The sequence below is a fragment of the Echinococcus granulosus genome, assembly GCF_000524195.1.
Source record: "Echinococcus granulosus chromosome Unknown EG_S00033, whole genome shotgun sequence".
NCBI lineage: Eukaryota > Metazoa > Platyhelminthes > Cestoda > Cyclophyllidea > Taeniidae > Echinococcus > Echinococcus granulosus.
Genome location: NW_020170413.1, coordinates 670,715 through 697,380, shown reverse-complemented (window position 1 = coordinate 697,380; position 26,666 = coordinate 670,715). Strand labels below are relative to the sequence as shown.

The 26,666-nt window shown below is 39.9% G+C and overlaps 1 protein-coding gene across 1 annotated transcript; it reads left to right on the top strand. All coding sequences in view use genetic code 11, as the record gives it.

Annotated features, from left to right (window-relative positions):
* On the top strand, positions 1-26,666 carry EGR_04953 (Discoidin domain-containing receptor 2; the record flags this gene model as incomplete). The annotated part of the gene is made up of 15 exons (XM_024494202.1): positions 1-22; positions 2,741-2,777; positions 2,866-3,081; positions 6,270-6,399; positions 7,502-7,582; positions 11,038-11,191; positions 11,909-12,291; positions 16,113-16,317; positions 17,260-17,334; positions 20,161-20,250; positions 20,426-20,926; positions 21,752-22,080; positions 23,725-23,962; positions 24,035-24,364; positions 26,491-26,666. 15 exons carry the CDS (start codon positions 1-3, stop codon positions 26,664-26,666), a joined length of 2,967 nt encoding a protein of 988 aa, XP_024351439.1.

The following is a 26,666-nucleotide window of genomic DNA, read 5'->3' as shown; positions in this document are numbered from 1 at the left end:
ATGGGCTGTACAATTTCCCGGGGTACGGCAGTTTAGGCTGATTTTCACACTAGTTGTTCACAAATTTAACCATTAATTGAGTGTGTCATTGCCTCGGTTGCGTGCACATGTTCTCAGGTTTGATTATTATCTTTCAAATTGTCGCCTTTCTGGAACTATTTTTTTCTGTGAATCCGTGTTTAAGTCCGATAAACGGGGCTATTTTGGGGATACGGGTTTCATGGTGAAATGATTCAATGCAGAGCAGAATATCTGGCTTGCTAATTGAAAATCACCTAGTCCTTTGAAGCTTTGTAGAATTTTGATCTATCAGAGTGGAAGGAGGTGATGGATACATCAATGCACCCCCTTATCCATTCTTTTATCCATCCGTTCATTTATTTGATTGATCATACAGGACCATTGGATCATTTTTAATTCTACTGCAAAAATCAGACAGCCGACCCCAAAAAGACCATCAAAATACTTCCAGATTTCGACTCACATCCAGAAACTTAATACCTCAAATGCCACTTTATATGGAAAACTGCCTCCAATGTTTTACTAGTTTATGTTATTTATCGACATCTTGAGCTGATTCTAATCGTGGGTTCCATGTACTTCGATAAAATGCATGTTTGGACGTGTGTCGAGCCTAGGCTGAACAACCATTCAGTATTGGGGAGTGACAGTTGATACTGAGGTCACGTATAAACACTGCGGTTTTTCCCGGCCTCCCCGACTTTGACCTTGTCGTGAGGCTTATGGGGTTTTTGATGACTGGCGCTTCAAGCAGTCCCAATTTTACGCTTGGTTTGCCTCGTCTACCGGGCCGGCTCCACCAGAGGCTAACAAATTTATCCATTTTCATTCCAAGCTTAATAGAGTTGGTAGTTTGTTAAAGGTGGTCTAAAGGCAAATCCCCTTTCGCACAAAAAAGTGTTTGGTTAATCTGCACCAATTACTGCTCTGGATATTCGTCCTGTCATACTGCAAGCTGACATTTCTGATTAAATTACATAATTTTCAGGGCAATTATTTAGAGATTGCTCTTATTTGTGTGTGGGCACTTCCACCTCATCAATTTTAACGACTTTACATCAAGTCCTCCTTTTGATTAAAGCAATTTTTGATGGATGGTAGGTACTGTGCAGCACCGGCGTCTTCCCAGGTACTGTAATTAGGCGCGTCGGGTTGAGGCAATGACTTGGTGTTGAACAGGTATAGGCATGGTTCTTTGTGGAGAGCCGATGTAGTTAACCATGCATTCAAACTCCCACATTACTTTATGCGTATCTACGGCCAAAATCATACAACACAGAAAGTTTTAACTTGATATTTTTGTTAATTTTTTCTTAAGTTGTCGTTTGACTTGTTGCAATGTTTGTAAACAACAATCGTTTATATTGGTTTATCATATTTGCGGTAATCGAAAGGTCCGTTTGAGAGTTAGATAACTATTCCTTCTCTGATACAATAATTCAAATTCCTGATTTATTTAAGAAAGTTATTAAAAGTTCTTGGTCATCCGCATTTCCGTCACACTTTACTTTCTCAACCACCGATTCTGTTCCACTCTATTCTATTTGGCGTTTAATTATGTGGTTGTCAAATGCGGACAAACGTTGATAATCATCAATTGATGAAATACGGAGGATATAGATGTGCGTGAGACAGAAGTTGCACCTTCCTTCCATTTCCTTACGGCTTAGTTTTTGCGGAATGCAGGACGAGTCCTTGCGGTATGTGCATTGTCTCGTGGGAACAGCTCTTTTTACATCAGATGTGAAAAGAGCAACTATCCTTTGCAAATGCAACCAAAATAATTTTTCTAAATAGCAACAGGTACTTCCTCATTATCAAAACACATGATTTATTCATCTTTGAGGGATTCGTCGCTAGGGCTGTATTTAAACTTTTGAATTGGCGGCACGGTTTTACTTCCTCACTTCCTTTAAATACTATAAACCCAATTTTCTGAGAAATTTCTGGGACTCTGGAGCCAAGATAAGCACAATTCGTAAACCAGGCAAATTATTTATTATTTGACGATATTTGGGTTTGAAATAAGGAGCGGGTAGGAGGGAGCAACGCAAAGACACTGACGCACAAAGCTGCCTAAAAATCACACAAACCTTTTGGTCTCCTGATATTTACGCTTAAAAGAGGTACCTGTCAACCCTTTTAGTGATTTGTTTCATTCGTAAAGGCATTCACTTCATTTTTCATGGGTTTCTTTGTCGCTACAATTCACCGTTTTCCACTCAGCTTAACTGTTTATAAGGGGTGGAGCTTCGGTCTACCAAAATCATCATTTTTCGTTAATAGAAGTGACAGCGATGCTTTCATTCTTACATCTCTTGAAGTATTTTAGCTTGAAATGCCCAATATTGAATGGACTACTGTAATAAAGTGACTTCAAAGTGACTGTATTTAATAATCTTGAGTTTTACCCCTATCATGCTATCTTTATGACATCTGAGATGGTCTTTCCGCAAATCCTGGGATTTTCTCTGTTTATCGTACCGATTGACCTTTTTCATAAAACCCTCACCAATCCTGATCGAATGTTTGTGTACCTGCCTGCCTGACTACCTGCCTTCCTTTGTTATTTATGGAGACGGTGGTCGTGAGAAATAACCGTGTTTTGATCGAGCACAAAAAACTACGACCAAAAATGTCACCGCACGCATTAAATTTATCATCCCCCTCTCTCTCATTCTCTTTGCAACCATGAGAACAATCCGGTTTTTGTAATTAGCCGAGGCACACACACATACAAATGCGGTACTCACAAGGTAATTGGAGAGTGTAGCACACTGCCTTCAATCGAACCACTGAAAAGTTAGAACTTCACTCATTTTTGACATTCTGACCTCCTTACAGAGCCATGCGTGTTCCTCGGAGCTGGATCCTATGCCTCCTCCTCTTCCTGACGTCTTTCATCCTGAAATTTGCACTCTCAGCTAGCTGCGACGAAGCTCTGCTTGGAGTCAATGAATTGCCTGACTCGGCATTCACTGCTACCAGCAATTCCGAGACTGTTGAGCAGTCAATTGCTGGACTGGGTCCAGGAGTGGACCACTCTGCGAAAACAGCCAGGTTGGTGACATATGCTGCCCTCATTCTTCAAACTTTAAGCAGATTTACCGTTTAAACAACGCATTTGCCAAGTAAAGGAGTGTCTTCACCCCACTTTAAAGATTAATTATTCACTATGCTGTAGTGATCGGCACTGTTTTTCGGGTTTTTGGAAGATTAACAATTGGCGAGATATATCCCTAGTGGGATATTTTTAAGGCCTACCGCCTCTTTAAGTTAATTTGTTTTTGGTGAATGCTACAAAGAGCTTTTTTAATTAACATGGTGAAAATGTAGTTGGTATCGAGGGTCTGCAAGGCTGATGAAATCGTGAATGGCATGGACGGATCAACCTATTTCCAGGTAGCTTTAAATACCATGGGATCTCAAAGCCTCTAGTATCATTTCGATTAGCGAAAGTATCTTAACTTCGTAACAAATGTGCTGATTTGACTTCTTTAAAGGAATAGTCGTTGATTTTCAACCCGTCATTATATTTTAATTTTAAACAATCTTTCTCGGATCCTAATTAACAATAACTGCAGGCAATAATTCAGTCTTTTATTGTTTAAATGACTCACTGATTAAATAAGGTGCTTTTATGGTCAACTGAAGTACTTTGTTCGTCTCTCTCGGTTCTTCCAATACTTCTGAATGACAGATTAACCAATTAAACGTGGTTGTTCATCTGAGCTAAAACCATTAATCCGATAGGTCAGTTAAAATCCATTTTCTGTGGATTTTTGGTTCAAAATCTCTTAAAATGTAGTTCCTTTTTAGTGAGAGGCATTAAAATGTCTGTAGTCTTGAGTTTGTCAACATTTATTAATCAGAATGCTCTTTTTTCCACATGCTTATGCGGATTGTGAGTTTTTACCCCAAAATAAATGACAAAACATAAGTAATCCGGCAAAGAATGTGGGTATCATAGAGCTTTCTGAAGTGAACCACTGCAACATCGGGATTACAGGTGTTTACTGCTAGTACTATTGCTGCTGCAACTTTGTTTCAATTAATCATGGAAAGAAATTCACCAGTGGCGTGCAACAAAACTTTACCTATTGCGATCTAACTCAGGAAAAAAAGCCAAATAGACTCATTTATTTTCAGAAAGGGACAGTGGATGGGATAGCGTTTGTTTTTTGTTTGGCTTTACTGCATGTAATGCGTTTTTTGTCATTGCAGTTCTTCATGAAAATAAAAAACGTGATTTGATGCATCGTTTTTGCTAGAATCAGTCTATATTCTCACGCATATCCTGCGAGAACGTGCATGCCGTGTATAATCAGACCCTTTTTTTGAAGTACCAGAGCAGCTTATTTTTACGGACTCTATGCAATTAACTCCTTCCAAATATCATGAAAGTAATCTTTAAAAATGCTTTTCGGGATGTTTAAGGAGATAAACTACCGACTCTTCTGTACTGTAACAACGTTCTCACTTTGGCACACGATTGAACCTCCACAGTGCTCCAATTGTACTGTGTCTAGACGTCACAAATTTGTAAACGAAGGCCGACTCCAAATTTTCATTATTCCTACCAAATGTAATCCAGACAGTGTTCGAGACGTAACGAAAAAGAAGTTAAAGTTACCTGCTGAAAAGATCGCTAAAACCTCAACAAATTTTGCCAATGTGGGGATACGTAAGTCAGGAGGTAGATACTGCAGAATTTAATTATGGTTATATATAATGTATTTAAATGTGTCTCAATTCAGCGGCACTCCTTCCAGTGCCCCTGACCACTTCCACAGGAGTGAATAATTTTCTCAAATGAGTACGAACGCCACTTTTTTTTCCGCCTGCTCAGCAGTGGGAAGGTCCTTTCAGATTCCCAGGCCTTAATTTTGTGGGAGCACTATTTTTTGTTTCACTTGCTTAAGGGCATCATTCAACCTTGAAAAACTGAAAATTGAAACGCTTCCCGGCTACTAATGCGCTCTTCTGTTGCGGGAAAGGGACATTTTCCGAGGACAAAATGGGGAAGAATTGCGTTTTTTTTTCTACCCACGACTCTCAATGCCACGCATTGTCTATAAATGACCACACAGGTAGAGATGAGGCTAAAATGGGATAAGGAGGATTTTCGCCCCATCTTTTGCTCCCTCTTTCACCAATGCTTCTGCTGCCACGAACCCTATCAGTGATGGTGGCTGCGTTATGGTCTCGTTTTTCCTTGAATTCTCATGAACTGTATGATGGACGGTCGTTAAGTGTGTCTTGAACGATAACATTTTGAGTTTTGAGGACACAGAAAATGGTTATCCGAAATCCGAGCGTGCGGAACTATGAATAAATTGGGAATTAGTGAAATGAGTCTTGTAAAATAGGGAAATACCATAGAACCTCTTTGAAGCTGGTATATAAGAGGAAATTTCCATTTGATCATAACTTCAAACCATTGAATTTTGAGCAGAATTTATTTCCTACCGAGGAGTTTTGGAGTAACTTCACAACTCGTTATTTACTACATACTGCTTAAGATCTTTTGAAAATATATAAAAGCTCTACTTTCAGTTCGAGAGTTTTTTGAAATTCGTAGCCAATCACGAGGTAAGAAGCAGTCTAGTCTGTCTAAACTAGTCGTCTGAATATCTCTCCCTGGGTGTCTTAACAGTTTAGCAAGAGATAAGAGCAAGATGATAGCAAGCTTTCCGTGTAAATAACATTCAGTACTACGTTGAATGGTGTAGACAGGTGTGTATGAGAAACGGATTCATCCTCGTCAGTGTGCCGGATACAACTCGTTTCGGACACCCAGTCGGCTGCAACCAGGTCCATAAGTTATGGGGAAGAAATCTCTAAATCGATTCAAGAAAGCTCAATATGACTTTTGGATCTCTCTTTGGCTAGATTCACGATGGTATTGGGCTCTGCGAAATTGATGGCATCGGTCAAGGTCTGTTTCAAAGACTGTATAATTACGGATCTCACAGCTTTAGATTTACTGGAATTTTTGCCAAACAGCGTTTGATAGAAATAAACTGGAATCGCTGCATATACTCTAAGATAAGCGTACTTCTCTGAGTAGATGTATAGGCCCTCGTTTTTCATGTGTACCGAGTAAAATATTTCTAATAAATTCCCATACTGTTAGGTAATTGTTTTACTCATATCCGATTTAAATAAATTTCAGAGTGGGTGTTGCTAGTTTGAAGCTTCATGAAGGTCTAAATGGTAATTCTGGACATCCGCATTCCCTCTTGCAGAGACATGCTCACTGGAGGCTGGTGTCCCTCTAGGAAAGTCTCCACCAACCTCACAGACTACATTCAAGTAGATATGGGAGCAGTGAATGTCATCACAAAAATTGCCTTTGGACCACGCTCCGACGTTGCTGTAAGTTCCACCATAGTGCTTTCATCTACAACTTAAGCTGACTTATAGTGACGATTTGTCATGAGATAAATTGCATACTTGAATCCATGGATCGTCAATAAAGACTACAACAGAGATGGCCTTTGATGCGCCATTTGTGGCCTCAAAATCACCTATGTTGAGGTCATTATAAGATCTATGAGCATTGAGGCAGCTTTATCACAATTGCATAGAAGTGCTGAGGAATCTGTAGCACATGCGGCAAAAGCAAAATCCTCACACCATCAGCTTGAGAACCAAGACACTAGAAACTGGAAACAAAAAATTACTTCGTCACAGGCCCCTCGTCCTCTTTTGATCCTCGATTGTCCTTCATTGTTATGGCCCTTTTGTTTTGTCCACCACAACGGTACTGGAGTAAACCGAGGTCGAAGGAGTAGGATAAACGGTTATCACAAGTCCCACAGGCCTGAAAATTGTACAGCGGTTGAGGGAAAGAGCTTAAAGCAACTACAACTCCTCTGGCATCAGTTTGCGAATACCACCTTCATACATAAAGCAGCTGCACAAATCCCACCTCGTTAGGAGCCCTTTAAACGGTGTAAAGGTGTGATTTGTCACTCCTGCATTACAAGAGACGTGTGCAATTTTTTGCAATAAAAAACAACCGAACACCCGGACGTTTAAAAAAACAACAACGAGGGGGAAAAGAAGTTGGATAAAAAGGCTCCTAGCCTAGACTATGCGCCCCAATTGGAATAGTGGGTTCTATGATGTAGATTTTCGCATAATTTATGCCTCTCGGCCAATGATTGGCAGGCGGATATTATTCCCATTTTCCAGTTACATTTACCCTCCCTTTTTTACGTACTTATTGCGATTTATTGATGGGGCATAAGTAGACCCTCTTAGAACGCTAGAATTCTCAAAGCTTGCCATTGCATAAAGAAGAAGGAGAAGGGAATATTAGCCTCTACTGAGATTCAAATCCTCATTCTGAAGGGCAAAATGACTCATGCAGTAATGGGATTTTGTGCCTGCTTACTCACTCAGACTGCTTATTTCGTTTCTGGCTTTCTTGTAACCTCCTCACCTCATCTTGCTTTCCTTTCTTTCATGTCAGTACACTCCCTCCTTTGTGATTCGCTACAGACGAGAGGGTAGTAGCGACTGGCGTGATTACAAATCCTGCTCTTCCAATTCCGTGAGTCACTTTTGTTGCCTTTGCCTTGAATTGTTTGCTCGACTGTGAAATATGATATGGTTTTGTTATTCGATAGGCTCTTTGTGCACGCATACGGATTTCTCGAAGCCTAGTTTCTCTGGCCATCGAAACTCGTTCACTAGGAGCCATTTCTTCCGTATTTCTAAGTGTTTCAGTGGTAGCTCTCACTAGAATTAGATTTACCACGGACCTTGTTTGAAAGAATTTCAAAGATGAAACCTTGATAAATCCTGTTCATTTATCGTATCATTGGGGTTTTGATCCTACTTAAAATCCAATCACCTCTAGTCATTCGTCGTTTCCTCCATAATTTTATCGTGCCTATGGTTCTACTTCTTATTTTTATTCTTATAACTTTAGAAATCAAACCTTTAGTCTGCTAGAGAGTAGTCGTCCTTTTTGTTCCCAAGTGTTCGTGTTCTGATGAGTATTTGAATTGACTATTTCCGACCTTAAGGTAGCCATTCCGCCTTCTATACGCTCAAAAATATTAAATCTGCTTTTGCAACAGAATTTTTACAATTTTCTTTTCTCCTACACCCTTAGTAGTATAATATTTCATTGATTATTCTCATAAAGATGGTGATGAAGTAACCAGGAGAGGATTTAGCTCTAATTTGAAACCGTTCATTCTTCTGATTCTAAAAGCGAGTTCGACCTAAAACTCATCGCTCAAACCAATTGCAACGCATATTTCCTTTTCTCTCGAGAAGGTGGTTCAATGAGTCCTCAATCCATTTGGAAACTGGAGTTATGCTTATTCCTTCCACTTGTATCTAGATACATAATGAAAAGGCTTGCGTATATGCGTAAAAGTCGTGTGGTTCTTAGGTTGCTGGGATGTCCGACCTCGATTTTTCTTCTTAGGGATAATCATAATTCACCATTTCGTACATAATCAATCATATCAACATTCAGGTAACGTTCAAGAAGGGCACAGAAATGTGACGACAATTTGCGCTGCAGTAGGCGATGACGCTTGCTGATGACTCGTAGGATTGCATTTTTTCCTGTGTGTGTATGTGTGTGTGGAAAAAAGGCTACCTTCTTCATGCCCTTTTCCCTTCAGTCCAACCATCCGTCCGTCCTTCTTTCTGTCCTCCCTTTCCTTGTTCGCTCGCTAGCTGGCTCCTACGCCATTTTTTATTCTTCTCGGTTGGAGGAATCCTAAGGCGAAGAAGGTGGAGGTGAAGGAAAGGTTCCGTGGTCACTACCGACTTAGTCATCAAAGATTAATCCTCCTGGGGCCAGCTACGGTCAAAAAGAGGTGCCGTTCTGTGTGTCTTTCCTACCAGTATTTAGATGGTCGGACTTTGAATTCCAGAACCAGAGAGCGAGAAAGAGGGCATAACCTGGAAGAAAAGATTGGAAGCTGTATTTACTTTCCCTCATAGTCGTCTGCTACATTCATGCGTTTAGCTGAAGCCTTGGGAACCTCGACAGAGGGGCATCCATCAGTACGACTGAAGCATATAAAGAAAACCTACATCATTTCGTCATCGGTGCCCAACGTGCGTCTTCCTTCCAATAATAGCAAATATCCGTGTATGATCGTGTTCACCATTTTCAATGAAAGATATGCCTTTTGTCCGATTTCAGAGCAGATTTTACATTGATAAGGTGTTTAGGAATGGGCCCTACGTACAGAATCTCGGAAGGTAGAAAGGGCGAGGATCATTGCTGACAGACGCATGGTTAGCCATCTTCGAAAAATCCACACAGTTGAATTGTCTTACTACTATGTACCTGAGCATCCTATCACCGAAACTTTGCTCGAATTCTACTTTTCAAATGGCCACGGCTTTGGCGCCCTCGTAACATGATATTTTCTCTCGATGCCCATGTACGCATGTAATGCCACCTTTGTCTGCCATCCTGAGGGAGGGTGTCTTGACTAGACTGGCCTGTACTGGAGGGAACTGACCCACGCCATATGGGTGTGCTACTAGTGTGTAATGCCACCACGATAACATTTCTCTCTGTTCTTGATTCCCAGTTCCACTTGAGTCCCTGTTCTGTTTGAATGTGATCCAGTGTGGCTCATTTACCCTCCACAAAGCTAGTTTCATTTGAACCTCTCTCTTGAGTGCAGAATCTGCGTCAGCCTTTCGTAAACCAATTTTTTATTTAATTTCTGTGCACTTTTATACAATTCGAATTTTCAAGTACTCTACGAACTTAACAGTTTTGTTTTTCATATAAAGCAGGCGTTTTTAGATATTCTCCATCCCCTTTGGTTATCAAGCTTTTTATAGTGAACATCAAAGCTTTCCCGATAATGGGAGTGTGGATGTTGGTATTCCTCTCATTGACACACCGAGATGTAGACCAAGGGAGCAAGGGAGTCAACGCTTTCAATCATCCACTTTTGAGTTGTCCAAGCTGCATGAGAATAAGTAGGATCCTTTGACCACCTTTGAATTACGAAAATGCCATTTGATAGGAAGTTAAAGAGGAAAAATGGAGTATTTTCATCACTAAACTTACTCATTTTTGATAAATTACTTCTAAGAGAACCCAGTTTGTGAGGCCGGTGCAGAATTTTAACCGCTACTGACAGTTGGATCATATTTCTTGAAGCTTTAAAAATAAAACTATTTTTGCACGATAAATGAAAGAAGGAGCGGACATTAGCTTATTTTGAAATTTCGGGAAAATGATGCAGTACATGATGGAAAGTAGTTGGCTAAGATAGATCTCTTCTTCCCTACTGCGAAGAAGCATCAGGAAGTACTGTATCGTCACTCTAAAATCCATTTTTTTTAATAATGGATGTAGAAATTTCTTTTGCCTGACAGGTGGCGAAAAGTAGGACAGCATGCGACCAAAATAACATTAAAATTCTGTACATGTTAGTTGACGTGTAGCTGATAGCCTTTAATAGGTGAAAACTGTTTATTGGACCAAAATGTGTCCCTTTTTGCACACCTTTTATCCAAATTCCTTTAGTAAATTTGTTAAATGTAAGTTTTTTTATTGGACAGTCAGAAATGTGCAAAAGGATTGAACTTAATGGTTAGAATTTCTCACTTTTGCCTTCCTTTTTCGGGAAAGGAAACACAAGTGATCGTAGTTTTGCTCATTCAATTGAGGCATTTATATTCATCTAGCCTATCCTGTCTCCTACGTCTTATTCTGAATGGTTAAAGTGGATTTGAAATTGGATCGACCACGTGTAATTTGAAGTAAGTGGATATACCTACTTCCCTTTATTGTATCTTCTTTCCCCTCCATCGCTTTGGTCTCAACTTCAGTCTTCGGCAAGAAATATGACTCCTTTATAGGTTTGGAATTTCTAAATAAATTATTTGACGAGGTCATTCAAAATTCCACGGGAATCGGTTTAAGAAATATACAATTCTTTATCAAACTAAGATGCCACATGAATGAAAAATTTAGGCCTGATAAAAGGAAATGTGTTCTTCCTTTTACAGACCCTTATCATCCGCGGAGTAGGGAGTAATCTGGATCTCAAACTAATTCCCCTAAATCCACCCATCGTTGCCCGATGGGTTCGTGTCTACCCATACAGTCGAACACCCATGTTCGTCTGTGCCAAATTTGAATTTTACGGCTGCCGATTCTCTGGTAAGTTCCATTTTTCAGACGTATTCCTCTAAATTTGCTTGTCAAGTTAAGCCGTTCACTATTTGTACAAAAAACTGAGATCTTTAGAAAGTTTTTGGGGTATAAATCAGTCAGTAGCTGGTTGTTAGTCAAATATAATCTCTCTAAGTCTTTTATTAATAACTCCTTTAAAAATGCAGTGGTGATCTGGAAGCATCAAAGAGGATTTGATGTCCGTCAATAGACAATTTCAAAAGAAAATATCAAAAAGATCGAAAGACCCATGATGGGCGTCGAAAGGTCTTGCTCTACGAGCGCTTTGGTTTTATTTTTTTTCCTAAGACTTGAATAGAACCTCAAGCAGCTGACATCTTAAACCGAACCTTACTTTCTGCGGAAAGCTTCCCAAGTAGATCAATTTCGAAAGAATAAAAAGATTTTATTCTCGGTAGGTTTTGCATATGATATTTTTTCGAGAATTCGGTATCAGCTTGAATACATCCAGAATTCATCCGTTATTATTTAAACTATGACATCTAGATGATTGAGTGGCAGAAAATTTATAGAATCCACTTTTCAGAACAGACTTCATGTAAGGAAGTACGGTCGTGACAAAGGTGTTTAATTATAAAGTTTTACAACCCTGATCCCGTCCTCTACGATTGCATTCTAGGTGAATAAGATCTGAAAATGAGTTGCCTTCCTCGTAGTCTAATTCCATCTCAACAAAATTTTCAGACGAATTGGTGGAATACAAGATTCCAGACGGCAGCGATTTCTATCTAAGCTCCTTCACCAATCCCCTTAACCTCCATGACACCTGTTACGATGGTCAACGGAACCCTCGTGGTGGCATTTTGCACAACGGCGTAGGTTGTCTCGTCGACTCTCGCATCTCCACATCGACTAAAGCCCTTCAGTTGCCACCATGGGAACACGACACCGCCTCCTCTGCCATTGCCGCAGCCTCGGCAATGGACTGTCTGGTGGGCTGGAACCGCTCACGGTGGGAAGAGACTCGACGATCAACAACAACAGCAGTGGATCTTGTTTTTCGGTTCTCTGGACTGCGAACTTTCGACGCGCTTCATCTCTACGCGCTGAATGTACCATCGCGAAAGGTGAGCAATGGTTTCAGACCCTGTCGACTCTTGGAACTTAACATAGGATCACTATTTTAAATAGAATCCTTAATTTTTCAAAATTCGTAAATTGAAATTAAACACTTTTTTACTTCTGAGAAGTTCAAAGTATCACAATTTTATGCCTAGGTGATTTAGAGCTTGTAATACATTATTCAATAAAATATGAAGTTTGACTTTACCGGCTCGAAGCTTTTATATTCCCTCTGAATCCTTTTTTTCCCTTTTTTTCATTTATTTTAAGAAATCTGGGGCAATCGTTGCATGTCACCATTGGAGGAGTCTTGAATAAGTACTCATTCGAGAATCCCATGGATTTTTTTACAAGTATCTTTTTTACAAAATTTATATGCGGCGGTCCACTGAAAAGTCTTGGTAAATCTCATCGATATGGAAACCTAGTCTGGGTTCGGAATGTTTGAAATCATCGGCTGCGATTCATTTTAGCATCACAAGTTTTTTACAGACATTTTGGAACTCCTGAAAGCATCAGGTTTCGATAAAATACTCGGGTTCTTTGGTATTTTTAATATTGTGGTTATTTGAATTTATATTTTTACATTTTGACTAAAATGGTTAAGCAACGTTACCACAAAACAATGCATGACTTCTTAAGCTGAAGTCTTACCACATGACCTATCAAAAGCGGCAATTTAGTTGACCTTCCAATCACTTGTCTGCACTTTTTGTCCTAAAAAACAATCCAGCTTTACTTTTTTGAACCACAAGATTGCCCTTTACGCAGATTTCAAAAGTATTTTAATTAGCTTTAAGGTGGTAACCGATCTAAAAACGTCAAACTATGGTTTAATCTCATGCAAACGAGTCGTTTTCTCCGCTGTTGCTACAACTATGCGAAAATTTCACACAACGGGTGGCATTTATGGCGATTTTGATTTGTGTGGCATGTTTAAAGTCACGTCTGGTTGCGGAGGTGCCATGGAGGGCTGTTTTAACTTCACGACAAAATACCGAACGCGGCGTGGGTTTACCCACAAGACACAAGAAATTTTGTCCTGATAATTGCTGCATAAATGATGGTGCCCAAAAAGGGGAATCATCGCCTCATTGTTTTGAAAATAAGGCAACTTTTTTGCACTAAACACGAAACATATCACGGTTTTTTTAAAGTTAAAGTAGTTTCAACTACTAAATAGGTAAAACTTCATTGAGGCGAAGGAAGTTCACTCGGTTTTTGCTGAATTCTGCCACTTTAGCTTGAGGGGACCATATCAGTTGAGGATTTTTTAAAGATGTTATTTCTTGAGTTTAATAAATGCGCACACTGATTATCAGTTCTGGCGAAACGACTGCAGAACTGAAAAGTTTAGCCAGATTTTGTCCTATTTAAGAAAATCGGCTCCTCTGTTCCTGTCTCATAACAATTTGTGCCTAGTCACGTGTGTTCATGCCTCCTCATCAGTTGTGTAGACACACCAAACTCAAAGTCAGTATAAATGATCTTCAATAGGCTTCTGTCATCTTGTCAACTGCTTTTCTTCTAAATTCGGCAGATTAATTTTGGAACTCACTTTGTCACTCCCAAGGAATGACTCAAAAGGAATATTTATGTCTTTGTACTGAGCTTGTATGTGAAAAATGTTCCTAGCTGGTGCAATTTCTGTACAGGCTTTGCGTCTATCCTCACCATAGTGAGTTGTCTAGAAATAAAACGGCCTATCCTAATCTCAAGGAGATCGCAACACAACACAATGACCATAAAATGGGGTACAGACCTGGTATTTAATGCTTCAAATTCACCAGTGTATGGTGAGTCCAAACCTGCAGTAAACTCAATCCTCTGGCAACACATGCGTTTTAAAATCTTCGCCCTGGCTGAGGCTATGACATCACACCTCTAATCGTGCGAATTTCTAATAAACATCGGGTTGTGGAAAAAAAGCCGCGATTCCTTTATCACTAATTCAGTTCCGCCATGTCCCATGGGGTCTTTGCAAAAAAGTGTGGTTATCCAGAATAAACAGTTTTCTTGTTAAAAGGGCTTTCACAGATTACAAAATGCTCATTTGAAGGCTCGCCAATTGGTCTAAAATATTTAAGGATATAGACGCCGTACTTGAGGAGACGAAGAAGTCAAGCTTATTTGAGATTTGGGATTGAAAAACAGGAAATTGCTGTATTAGGGATGGAAAATTTTATGAATCCGCAATCGTCTATTATCTCGGCTCGTTTGAAGCTACTGTTTGGATGGGAATGTCTTCTGCCCCGGTAGTTGTCAACAACGTAAATTCTCCTCACAGTTCCATTTTATGTGATTCTTGAGACCCGCATAAGAAGTAGTTTATGATTTTTGCATAACGTTTGGAAGGCGAATCCTTCCTTCGTCCAAGAAAGTGCTAGTTTTGTCTCTTTCTCTAGTTGTCACTCGTCCGGATGCAAAATAAGCCACCGCAGTACCATCGGAAATCTTTTTTCCTTCGTGTAGGCTAAGGTATTTTGCGATATGCGGGCGTTCGTTTTTAATAAAATGTTGTCTTCAAGGTTAGTTTTTTACAGCAGTTCCAAGGTCGTCCTCTACCTGAAACCACTTTTTGTTACAGAAAGGACAAAAGAACATTCTTGTGGCAGAATAGAAAGTAAGGAAAGTTTCAGGTTACAAAATTAGCGCGATTAATGGGTTACAAAATACACATATTCATAGAACCCACGTCTACTAGTTACTCGTAGCTAAAAGATTCTTCGGTAGAACAAAAGTTCTAGGCCACTTTTATCACCCTAAGAACGAGCCAACTTTAGAATCCGTAGCGACTAAATACTCTCGCTAACGAAGCAGCCGATCCAAGTGTTCTCATGAATAAGAATATTGCTTGCATCAAGTCAAAGGCTTACAACTAAAAAACTCCTCTGTTCTTCCTTTACTGAAGCAGACTTGTTGCCTTGTATCAAATAGTGAAAGTTCTCCTCTTTTTCGGTAACATAAATGATATGTCTGTCTGAAAAGGAAAGGGTTTGTCCCAAAATGTCTCTATTCTGCATTAACCAAAAGATAATATTTTTATCCATCCTTATATCATGTTTTGAAATCAAACACATCGTTGCTACTCCCAACGTCTTTTTTATCTCCTGCGCATTTGCGTCGGATTTCGGTGTGAAGTAGGGAGTGCATCCCTTGGGAAAACATTCATTTATGTTTGATGCTTTTTAATAATTAAATGAAACAATTTATAATTCCAGATTAAACTAATGATAAAAAAGCTTGAATCAGGGTTTACAAGGGTCAATTCCTAGAGTTAGCAAGGTTCTGGGCAAAATCATCCTTAAAAATCTCCAAGAATCAATGTTGGACCATCTTTCAAAATACATTAAGGTTGAAGGCACTAAATGTATCCCAGATTCGGTTGTTAAAAGTGTCAGATGTTTATAAAGAATTCAATTTCTGATTTCTGATTCTGGTGACGCATTTTTCTGCATCACAATCCACTTTCCCATTAGTACTTTGTACCTTCGCTAATGGGAAAGCATACTTCAGTGCGATCACAGTTAAGGCGGAGACGTTAAATAAATAGTTATGTGCCTCCCGGTACACCTCTGGCACAAGCTTAAAAGGGGCTTTTTTCGCCTGGGTGACGATGACGCGTACTTGCTAATATTTGGTTCATAGTCGAGTTTTTTTCCTTGAAATTAGCTACATTTTTATTTGCATTGCAACTGGGAAACCTTTTAAGTCACCAGAGCTCCTAAACAGGCTAAAATAGCTTTGGGATTTAAATGAGGTAGTAAACACTCGAAGATCATAAAAAATAAAATAGATTGGCGACATACCTCGCCTTTCCTTCTAGATTCGAATGCCCCGACGAATAGAAGTCGCAGTGAGTGTGGATGGATTGACATTTTCTGCCACACCAGATGCATTTCTGGATGTCCAAACCTTCTCCTCCGAACCGTTGATTGTGGACCTTAAAAAAAAGAACGGACGGGTGGTCCAAGTGAAGCTCTTCTTCGATGACGAATGGATTGTTCTTAGCGAGACGCGATTTATCAGCGGTTAGTCTACCATATCTACTGAAATGCCTTCGTGGGTTGTCTTTATCCTATAGCCCATTGTCAAATAATCTGACATTGATAAGGTCACACTTTATAATAAATAGTCCTGCTATACAAATAATGAATGAATAAAATGCTGAAAGCGTTAGCAGAACAATTAGAGCCATGCATAACTAACCAGGGGATTGTGGTGCTTCTGGCTAAATGTTCCCGAAAATACTCGGAGCACTGTCTCCACATTTTTTGAACGTCGCCCTCGACTTTCTCAATATTTACGCGTCTGTGCTGGTCGTCGCAATGGTTATGGGGTGCAGTGAAATCATTTATAAGAAAAAGGAAAGAAAACGATTTGGTGTGTAGCGGTAGTGATACATCAAGTGAACTTCGACAGGCATTCTCTTATCTGCCGTATTGAGGGGACCTACTTGGAGTAGTCGACTTAAGGACCAGGTGATATTCCAACAACAAGCGCTATGTATAAGAACATTCTTCTGAGTGTTACACTCACTTTTAAATAAATTTCTTCCTTAAAGTTGTTAGACAAACCTTAGTCGTAGGTTTTTTGGGTTTCTTTTGTCATTTTTCGAAGGTTATGGTGATTCATTTTTTATTGGTCCACAGTCAACTAAATTTGACCAAATTTTGACGAACAGAAGACGCAAATACCATTAATATTCAGCTAGAAAAACCACAATTGGAATAACAACTAGAATAGAAGACGGTATGAACTGCTTTTGTGTAAGCGTGCAGGTGGATATTCCCAAACGCGACTGACATTTCCCATTGTTGTACTGACCTTTAGAAAATCACACGCCTAATCTCTCGCCACTTGCAAGACAAAAATGCCACGGAAGAACGGTGGATCTTCCCCCTCCTTCCCCTCATGAGGTCCACTTCTGTTTGTTTTCGACTTTGTGATGCCTTCTTTTGATTTTTTTGCAGTTGCGGGAAATAAAAATGGACTCAGTGGTTACGCAGGAGGTGAGGACTCTCCCAATCTACGGTTCGACGAATCTGGTAGGTGATTTCGACCACATATTCGGTGGGCCGTTGATGGTGAGAATGGCCTAATAAAAGAGTCCTTTTAATTTGTATTGACTTGATAAAGAAGATACATGAGATTGTTTTTTAAGTATCGACTCCAATTTGACGGGGTCACTCACAAACTGAGTCCGAACTAAGCTGTCTCGAGGCTTTTGACAAGCAGTTTCGTAACACTGGGATTTTATCTGATCCCCACGGGTAATCATTTTTGAATCGGATCTGATGCCTTTTCGATGTAGTTCTTTAACTTCATCTTCGGAACCAATTGGCCAACTGCTTTTTTTATTTTTGGTTGTTTGTAATGTTGGAGTTAACCCTTTCATTAGTTTCAAAACATACCCATTAAGTCGATTGCCTGTTTGTTTACTTGACCATATTTTTGTTTAACTCACTTGGAAAAATGGGTAAAAAAATAAACTTTTCATTTATTTTTTATTTATGTTTAAAGTTGTTTTATTTGGCTTGATTTCTGATAAAATAAAATGTTTCGTTTCCCATCACACACGAAAACTGTGAAACGTCAGATGATTCGGCTGAAGAGGGTTAAGATAAAGCAGGGCATTTGAAGTAGAGGAAGAACTGCTTTGATACAGAAAAAGCCGTCGAGGCTGGCCCAGGGTCCTCAAAAATTTTCCCTTTTTTTAACAAGTTTTACACGAGCTCAAAGGAGACTGGCAAAAGGTGAAGAGTTGACTCAGTGATCTTGAAATCTTCAACCTCTACCACGCAGTCGATATTAGCTTCGCTTACATGTGACGCCTCAATTTCATCACCTGGATTTGCCGTCACAAATACGTGACATCACATGCTCCATTTAGATTTGTGATAACTGGTTGGACTAAGTCGTCTATCCCAAGCAGATTGGCTAATTTTAAAGCGCTGATTAGCTGCACATTGTTTTTTTTTTCAAAAATGAGCAGCATATGAATTGGTTGACAGCAAACAATAAGGAAAATTTGAAAGATAAAGTGGATGGATCTTGGTGACGACTTAGTTAATGGATTTATGAGCAATTTTACAAGCATATTAATCCTCCCCCCGGATTATCACAAAGGGAGGATAAGTGTATTTCAATTTCAACTCCTCAACCAAGTAAAATTTCTAACAAGAAAAATTGGGGAATACTTAGAAGTGATAATTTAAAATGCTTCATTTTAATTGAAACAACCGCAAAGTAATTCAATCCTGCGGATTTTTGGTCAATGTTTATGATTTAACTCGCAAACATACGATCTGAGTTCAGTGATCGTTCATTTCCGGAGGGCTGTAGTGAATTGGTAAGTGCTCCTGTTGTTATGATTTCCTGTTTAGCATACCTTTAATAAAATAACGAAAAGGACAACTTTTAATTAAACTTTATTCATTTGTTTGATTAAGCCAACGCTGAAGAGATATATTTTCGCCAAGCGAGGAAAGGAAATTCTTACAGTTTGCGGTCTAGTTCAATTCAGTGAATTCTTATAACTCGGAGACACGTGTAAAATGTATGCAAGCGCTCATAAGCAACCTGAGCTGAACGTCAATTCATTTTGAAGTGATGTGACTTGAGGATGTCTGCTGAAGGCTTGCTCCTAACAGCCCAAAGACGTGGGGACCAGGTTCCTCATGAGCATTTAAAACTACTCAGTCAATTGGAAGAAAATCCCATTCTTTCGATACAATGCAAAATGTCTTACTCCAAACTGAAGAAAACTTATTCCGCGAGGCGACCTCATACTGTACTTTAGGATGCCAAATGGGAAAGAAACTGCCCCATCTTATTATCATCCTCTATGTTTCTCTAATTATGCTTCTTCGTGATCCAAGCGATTAACACTTTTTCTTGGCAGTAGATCCCATACGAAACGGAAGTTGGGAAACAAAGGAAAACGAGAGCGAAGGCGGCTAGGCCTAGATTTCTACGCGCCTCATGGAGACAGACGTTTAATGCAAACTAATTACGTGTCTCATTGGAAAGAGATGGTTGAATAAAATGGTCATTATTTCAACAAATAAATTACTCCAAGACGCTTTTTGCGGCTACCCCATGTTTATGAACATACCTGGGTGGAATGCACCCAAAAGGATAAGTAGTCTTTCATAGACGGGGTAGTATGGGCTGAAGATGGATACGAGGACGTTGTTGGCATACGCGTACAGCATTAGGAAGATATTTCTTCTCACAAAACAGCGAAAAAATCTCTGGAAATTCAAATTACAACCATCTAAACGAGCTGAGAGAATCACGAATTCGGATAACGTATTCTACAAGTGCCTTTGCAACAGTGTTTCGAGCATTATGCATGTCACTTCAATGATTGTACATTCTGGATGAAACACTGCTGCCATTTTCTGATCCAAACAGTCCTTTTCTGTCCAAATCGGCCTTTACCTCTTAATTATAAATGAGTCAATTTCCGTATTCCCTCTTTCCTTTGAAGTCATAACTTCATATGCAATTCTACTTTTATTCCTCTATGAATAAATTTTTAAGCTGGCTCTAAACTATATGCTCCTTCATATCACTTAAAATATCTCTCATCTTTTTGCATTTTTTTCCTGATCTTCAAAGCATTTGGCTGATTTTTTCTTCCTAAGTGCGTCGAAATGACATGTTTTCTATGACTATCCTTTGTTGATATTTGTGTAAAGAAGACGTTTATAAAAGCTATGGTCCCTCAGATAAAACAAGGAAGCAAAGTATTGCATCTAATATGCTCTATTTTATCGATGCTACCCATCCAGACCTCATGCAAAAGGCAAATTGTTTGTGAAATTTTTACTACTTTTGCCATTTCTAACTATGGGATTCATCAGCAGCTCAATACATCAACAAGCGCGATACATTCAGTACGATGGACAACGACATGTATGAAAAGATTTTACTTACCATGTGCTGGGTATCTCGAAGTAGGTCTGGACAGATGGAATTTTGAAGGCCTAAGCCGAGCTTCCGGTGGGTGAATTGAGAGCTTCCATGGTGTAAGTGATGCACATGTCCCAAGAAACCAGTAAATACCTTCTGGTCTTCTTGCATCCAATTTCCTGGGTATCACTGTTGATTCAATTTTCTTATATTCTACAGAAAAACCTTTTCCCTCTTCGTCATTGATGGAGACACAGTATCTTCCAGCCGTGGACAAGACCAACGTCAATGACGGCAATAACATCAATCACATTTCTAAAGCGGGCGATGTTGACGACGAGGAGGAAGATTTTGAAAACCTCATCAACGAAGCCAATGGAGGTCCCCTAAGAGTCATCGATCCACCTCCCTACCAGGGACCTACAATGCTCGTTCTTATCCTCGTCTTCCTCTGCTGTTTCATGATCCTACTAGTCGGTGTGGCCTGCTTCTCTATCGCGTGGATGCAAAAACGACGCAAAAAACGCCACCAGGATTCGCGAAGTGAACTACAGTCCGCGAATGGGAAATTGTTGAAGGCTCAGTCTGGCAGTGTGGGTCTCTTTCGGTGGCCGGGTCTCTCAATCACTAACGGCGGTGGTGGTGGCTGCACCACGGCAAATACTGTTTCTCAGCCATCGTTTGACGGTGGTTTGGGATATGTGGCAGTGGCTAATACAGGTGAGTCCGTTATCACAATAAGCCACAAAATCTCACTTTGTAAGGGACATTGGAGCTATGTGGATTTTAAGAGTATTTAAGCATTTATTTATCACCAGAAGGAAAAAAGGGTAGACTAGCGGTAGATGTTTTACTGGCATTACTTAATGAGGGCTAAATATGGTTTCTGTACATAAACTGTGTCTTCTCAATGCCCTTGGGATCAACGTCAGCCATCACAACAATGCCTCAGTGAAATGAAGCCATTTGTGAGACAAACAAAGCCACCCACAATATCTGCCTTTCCCTTATATGAATCAGGCATTCTGGTCAGATGTAAACATTCTTTGATGTGCCGGTGAAGGCGACAATATTTATCGCTAGGCGTGGAATTTGTCAAACGTATCGCACCACGTTAGCACTAATGTGACAATGGGGGTGATTGTGAGGATTTTGTCGCAAACACGAGCCTCGAAGAAACTGTATTACTTGTGTAAGGAAAATCTAGCAAACCAGTAACAGGTAACATTATTAGAGGTTCATGCTACTTACGCAAGGAATGAATCGCAGGTGACCACAAAGTCCCATAAATGCGTGTATTTTTTGTGGTATTATTATGGGACGTTAAAACACAAAGAAAATCTTAACTCCGATGCCTTATTTTCAGATTGCGACTGCGCAAACTCCAGCTTATTAAGCCATCAAGCCTCCAGCACTTCCCCCTTCATCATCTGTAAGAATCCGCGTTCACAAGCCACTCTAACCTATTTTTCCCTAACCCCGCGGAATTCACCAAAAGATGTTAAGTTTCACCGGTTCCCCTAATTCTGTTTTACACGCTTCTAGATCCAGGTCTTCGTGACGGCGCTTTCTTCGCTTACACCGGTGTTCCCGCTCTTCCAGTGGAGCAGAATGGAGGTAGTGGGGTTAGCGGTCGTCCCCTTGCAAAGCGCCTTCTCACCTCTATGGCGGTAAAACTCTTTCGTTCACGTTGCGCGGGAAAGCCCAGTGCGGTGCGAATTTTGTCTCCATCAGCTCACCAATACGAGCAAGTGCTGGCACAGTCCGCGCACTCCTCGCCTGTAATGACCTCCACCGCCACCGCTGCCTTTCAACCACAGCCCTCCGCACCCATGCGAAATGAGGCAGCCCTACCGTCTTTCCCTGTCACTTCGGTAAGAGCATTTTGCCGTTTTCATGACCGGAGTCCTAGAGCCAAAGTAATCATCACAGCCGAAGTGTTTTATTGTTTTAAATTGACACTAACGCACGCACTACCGAAATGACCAATTCAATAAACTCTCATAAAATAAAGAACCAAACAAATTCAAATCGCCTTCAGGCCAGGAGCATTCTGTATTAGTTTGTTTGCTGTTTCAAGATCTCTGATTCTTTTTACCGCACATAATTCAACACAAACCACGTATTGGAATGTCACAAAGAACGTGGTGGGAGATCTTGCAGTGATTTAGATTGTTTTTAAAGAGCACGGGTGCAGCAAAATCGAAAAGGCACCTTTATAGCAATAAGGAAAGGATGGCGACTAGTTTCACTTAGCAACGATGTTAAGGCCTAACGTGTTTGTGGGCAAGACTGGCTGGCCTGCCTTAACTGCCTGGATATAAGATGATATATGAAGGCCTAAATCGAGTCTATTATGCGTTCGGAGGTTGTAATATCTTCTTGTATACAATGTTCATTAGAGGTTGCTTAAACTGTAGCAAATAGTTTATCAGCCTACTTGGAATCGACATCTGCTTGGGACTTTCTTCCGTTTCGCAAGAGCTCTTGTTCAAAAGTAAAGCCCAACCAAATGAATTAGTGGAAGTGGTAAAGTTGCTAGGAAGGCTGAATATTAAACAGTGACTTTAAATAACAAATCCTGAAATGCATTTCTGGTTCATGACTTAACGTCTTTGGGATCTTATTATTTACCACAAATCCACTCTCTTTCAACTGACAAAGACAGTGGGCGGCGAGAATCCTTCATATTTCTAGTTTTAAAGATTGAAATTGCATGTTACGTTTGAATTGTGAGTTTGCTGATGCAAGTTTCTCATCCGTACTCTTATGTGTATGGTCTTTCCCTTTTTGGCAATTGAATTTTTCCGGTAGTAAATGTAACATTTCTGTTCCCTTTGGATATTTCAATTCTACCATTTCCTAGATTCAGCTACTTAAAAGGGATTTTTAAAATAACTTTTTTGCAATGGCAATCAAAAACAAAAATCCTTGACATAAATATGATAGTCTGTGAAGAGATCGTAAAGGCCCAGATACAACAGTTTAGTCCAAATCGTTCCCACTAATTGAAAGGTTATTTCACAATCCACCCGTTTTTTATACATAATTTTACTTTAAGGAGAATAAACGGGGCCTTCGCTTGTTTCCCACTCTTAAAGCACACTGAACACACACACATTTCTTCTGTCGAAATATTCGCCTGCCAAATATAAATGCGGATTTTTGGCTCGGCATGTGTGCCAGGCTCTGTGGCCTTTATAAAAAGTATTTGTCGCGATCCACTGCTCTCCTTTCCCTTTTTTACACGGTTTCCCTTTGAAATTCGCCTCCAGCGTAAGCAGAAAATCTCACAGAAATGGACAAATTTATTGTTTGCAAGATTAATTTTAAACTATTTCGATACCAACTCAAGCTCGACAAGCGAAGAAAGCCTTTGTGGAGGCCTTTTCCTCAAGTAAAATGAATTCGCTTTTATGCAAAAAGTCCTCTGAAGTAAATAATATCGCTATCCTCCGAAGCGATACTTGTGCGTTTCCCATCATGTTTACTCAAAGATGAAATTCTTTTCAATTTAGCTCCCTGTACACACAGCCAACGGGTTGATTCAAATTGATCTCAAGCGCAGCCATCCCTCTCTTATTGTAAACGGCCATCCTCTGCTACAATTTCAACAACCACAGCAACAACAACAAAGCTCCGATAACAACAACCGCGGAGCAAACTATTTTTCCACCTTTAGTAATCGCCAGCATGACTCTTCCGTAGTGTATCAGAGCGTTCACGGTGAATCCGATGCTGATAGTCTGGCTGCAAGTGAGCGAAACTTCCATTAACCCGTCCTAGACTTGTTCCTATGAATGTTCGATTAACTCCTCAATACTCCAGGTACAATGAGTCCAGAATACGCATCAGCAAGCCTTCTTGGTGGACAGAGTGGAAATGGGCTGCCCTTCATTGCTGGAATCGGAGGATGGGGAGTCGGAGAATACTCTACGGCGCATCGACAGTTGGTGGACGCGGCTACATCGACTCAGGCGATACTTCAACAACCATTCTACGCTTCGCCTCCTCTATATCAACATCAGGGCCCCGCTTCTGCCAATGCTGCTGCCGCCGCAGCTGCTGCGTATGCTTGGACATCACCGACGGGCACGTTCATTCAAAGATCCCTATCGCAACAACAGTTCCATCAACCCTTTTGGGCTACCCAAACCGGTAAGTGGCTGATGTGGATTCCATCTATGGGAAAGAACTTGGAAATGGTATTCAATTTCCTTGGCTCGGGTGGTTACTCAAAACCAAGCAAACCAAAGGATGCATTTTGAGGAGACTTGATGGACCTTAAATTACCCAATGGCTAGATTAAAAGCTTTCATACAATTTCCTTTGGATCACGCTTTATTGCATTTTGAGGAGCCGAGTTTAGGTCAGTGCTTTGAAAAACGCTTTAGAAATGCAAAGTTTTCTATCCGAATTTTGTCTTGGAGCACCATCGTTATATTACACTCAAATGTTTTTTTCGTTCCCACTATCGTTAGTAATGTTTGTCATCATTTTTTCAGGTTAACAACAGTTTACATTTATTTTCATGTTACTAACCTAATGACTGTGGTTGCGACACGATTTCATGCGAATGGTTATCATAAATAGATAATGAAAACGTCAGACATTTGTGACTTCGGTCTCAGGTGAGGAAATCAGATTGATATATGTGTGATGTGTGTTTAAAGAAATTGTTTAAGTAGGTACGCTATTACGAAAGACTTTAAATTTGCTATGACTCTTCTCCGTCTTTGTTTCCGCCCACTTTCCGCTGCTTTTACCCGATAAACTCCCGTAATAACAGTGATGGACTGGAATGTAACTGGTATGGGGATAAGTCTTGATCGAAGGAATAGCCATTCTTTTTGTAGCTTTTAATAGATCTTGTATCATGCTCTCTGACCGACGACCGATAGCTGAACTAAAAATTACTTTAAACTAATTCACTGCATTGTTTCCTCTGATTGTGTGTTATAATGGCGCCTAAACCATCTACCGGAGTTAGTCCAGCCTTCCTGCGACATGCAGAGACACCAAATCTTCCGATTTTTGCAGATTTTCTGCGGCTAGTGTTTTTTGTTCACGTATGCACATGGATTGTTCAAATCAGGTTTCCTGTCTTTCTTGTGTTTCAATTAAGTCATTGCGCAGCTAATATTCCCATATAAATGCTAATAATGTTTAGATTTTTACGAGTCAAGAAAATAAAATCAACGCTGACGCGCTTGTGGAAAGTGTTTTGGAGGCTAAATATTCCATAAAGTTATGATAAATTTTTGTTTAAAACTATTTTTACTATAAACAAGACTGGTAAAGTGTTGTTTTCCATTTATTGGGTTCTTTGTATCCTAAAATAGCAGTAAGGTCTCAGAAAAAGATACAGGGACGTATTTTGCAGTCTTGAAGTATAATTGGTAATCAGTACCTGTGGCTGAACTAATGAGTGGAAAGAGTCAGACGTATTTAAAGGTCAAAATTCTTAAATGGTTTCTTACTAGCTATTGTCGCATGAAGTTAGTTTCTCACAAATGCAAAATGCACTACGCATACCAACTTGGCATGGAAAAGTGGGTCAGCAAGCGCTTTTGAAAGGCCACAATCTTTACTTCAAAGAAGCTGTTGGCTCCAAAGGTGTGTCGGCTCAACGCGATTCAAAGAAATTGATTTAATTCTTCATAATGAGGGACGATATTTCAAGATTTACATACTTTGCAGCCGTTAGTCGGGTTTGTTTTAGCGACTTGTTTTAATACGTCATAAAATTTGTGACTGTAAAATGTAATTAAACAAATTTTCTAGTGAAAATTTGGAATTACGTCTGATCTAACTCCATCCGAGCGACGAAACATTTTGCCTTAGAATCATAAAATATGTGACCATGATAGCCCTCATGAAAACCAGTACTTGAGTAATATTTTAATCTAGATTTCTTAAATTTGATTATTTGTGGAAAAAGTAGCGAAAATTATGGGAAGGTAGGAATGAATCCTTATACTTGAATAAATATTTCATGCTTGTTTATACCGCTCTGCATCGTGCATTAGATTTTGCAGAACGTCAAACTGCGATAGTGTACCTTTTAAACCCTTTTTAAGTAATTTTCTAAAATACCTGAAAGATACAGAGTTTCGGGGAATGCAACCTCAGGATTTTTAAAATGATTAGCGTAATCTTTAAAAGGAAAATAATTTCGGATCTGAATTATGTTTACAATGGGAAACTAACATAAATTACTAGAATCAGTCATATCGACAATAATTTGTTTGAATTCATAAAAGTTTCCTCTCTTCCACTTCTAGTAAGCCAAGCGGCGCCAATAGGCCACGAAGTGGCCTCATCGACACATTCAGGTGAATCCTCGGACCAATTTTCAGCCCGTATCGGTGGTGTCATCGGTGGTGGTGGTGGTGGTGGCAGCGGTGGTAGTGCCGGCGATCCCCCCTCAACGATCTATGGCTTCAACGGACAGTCTTGA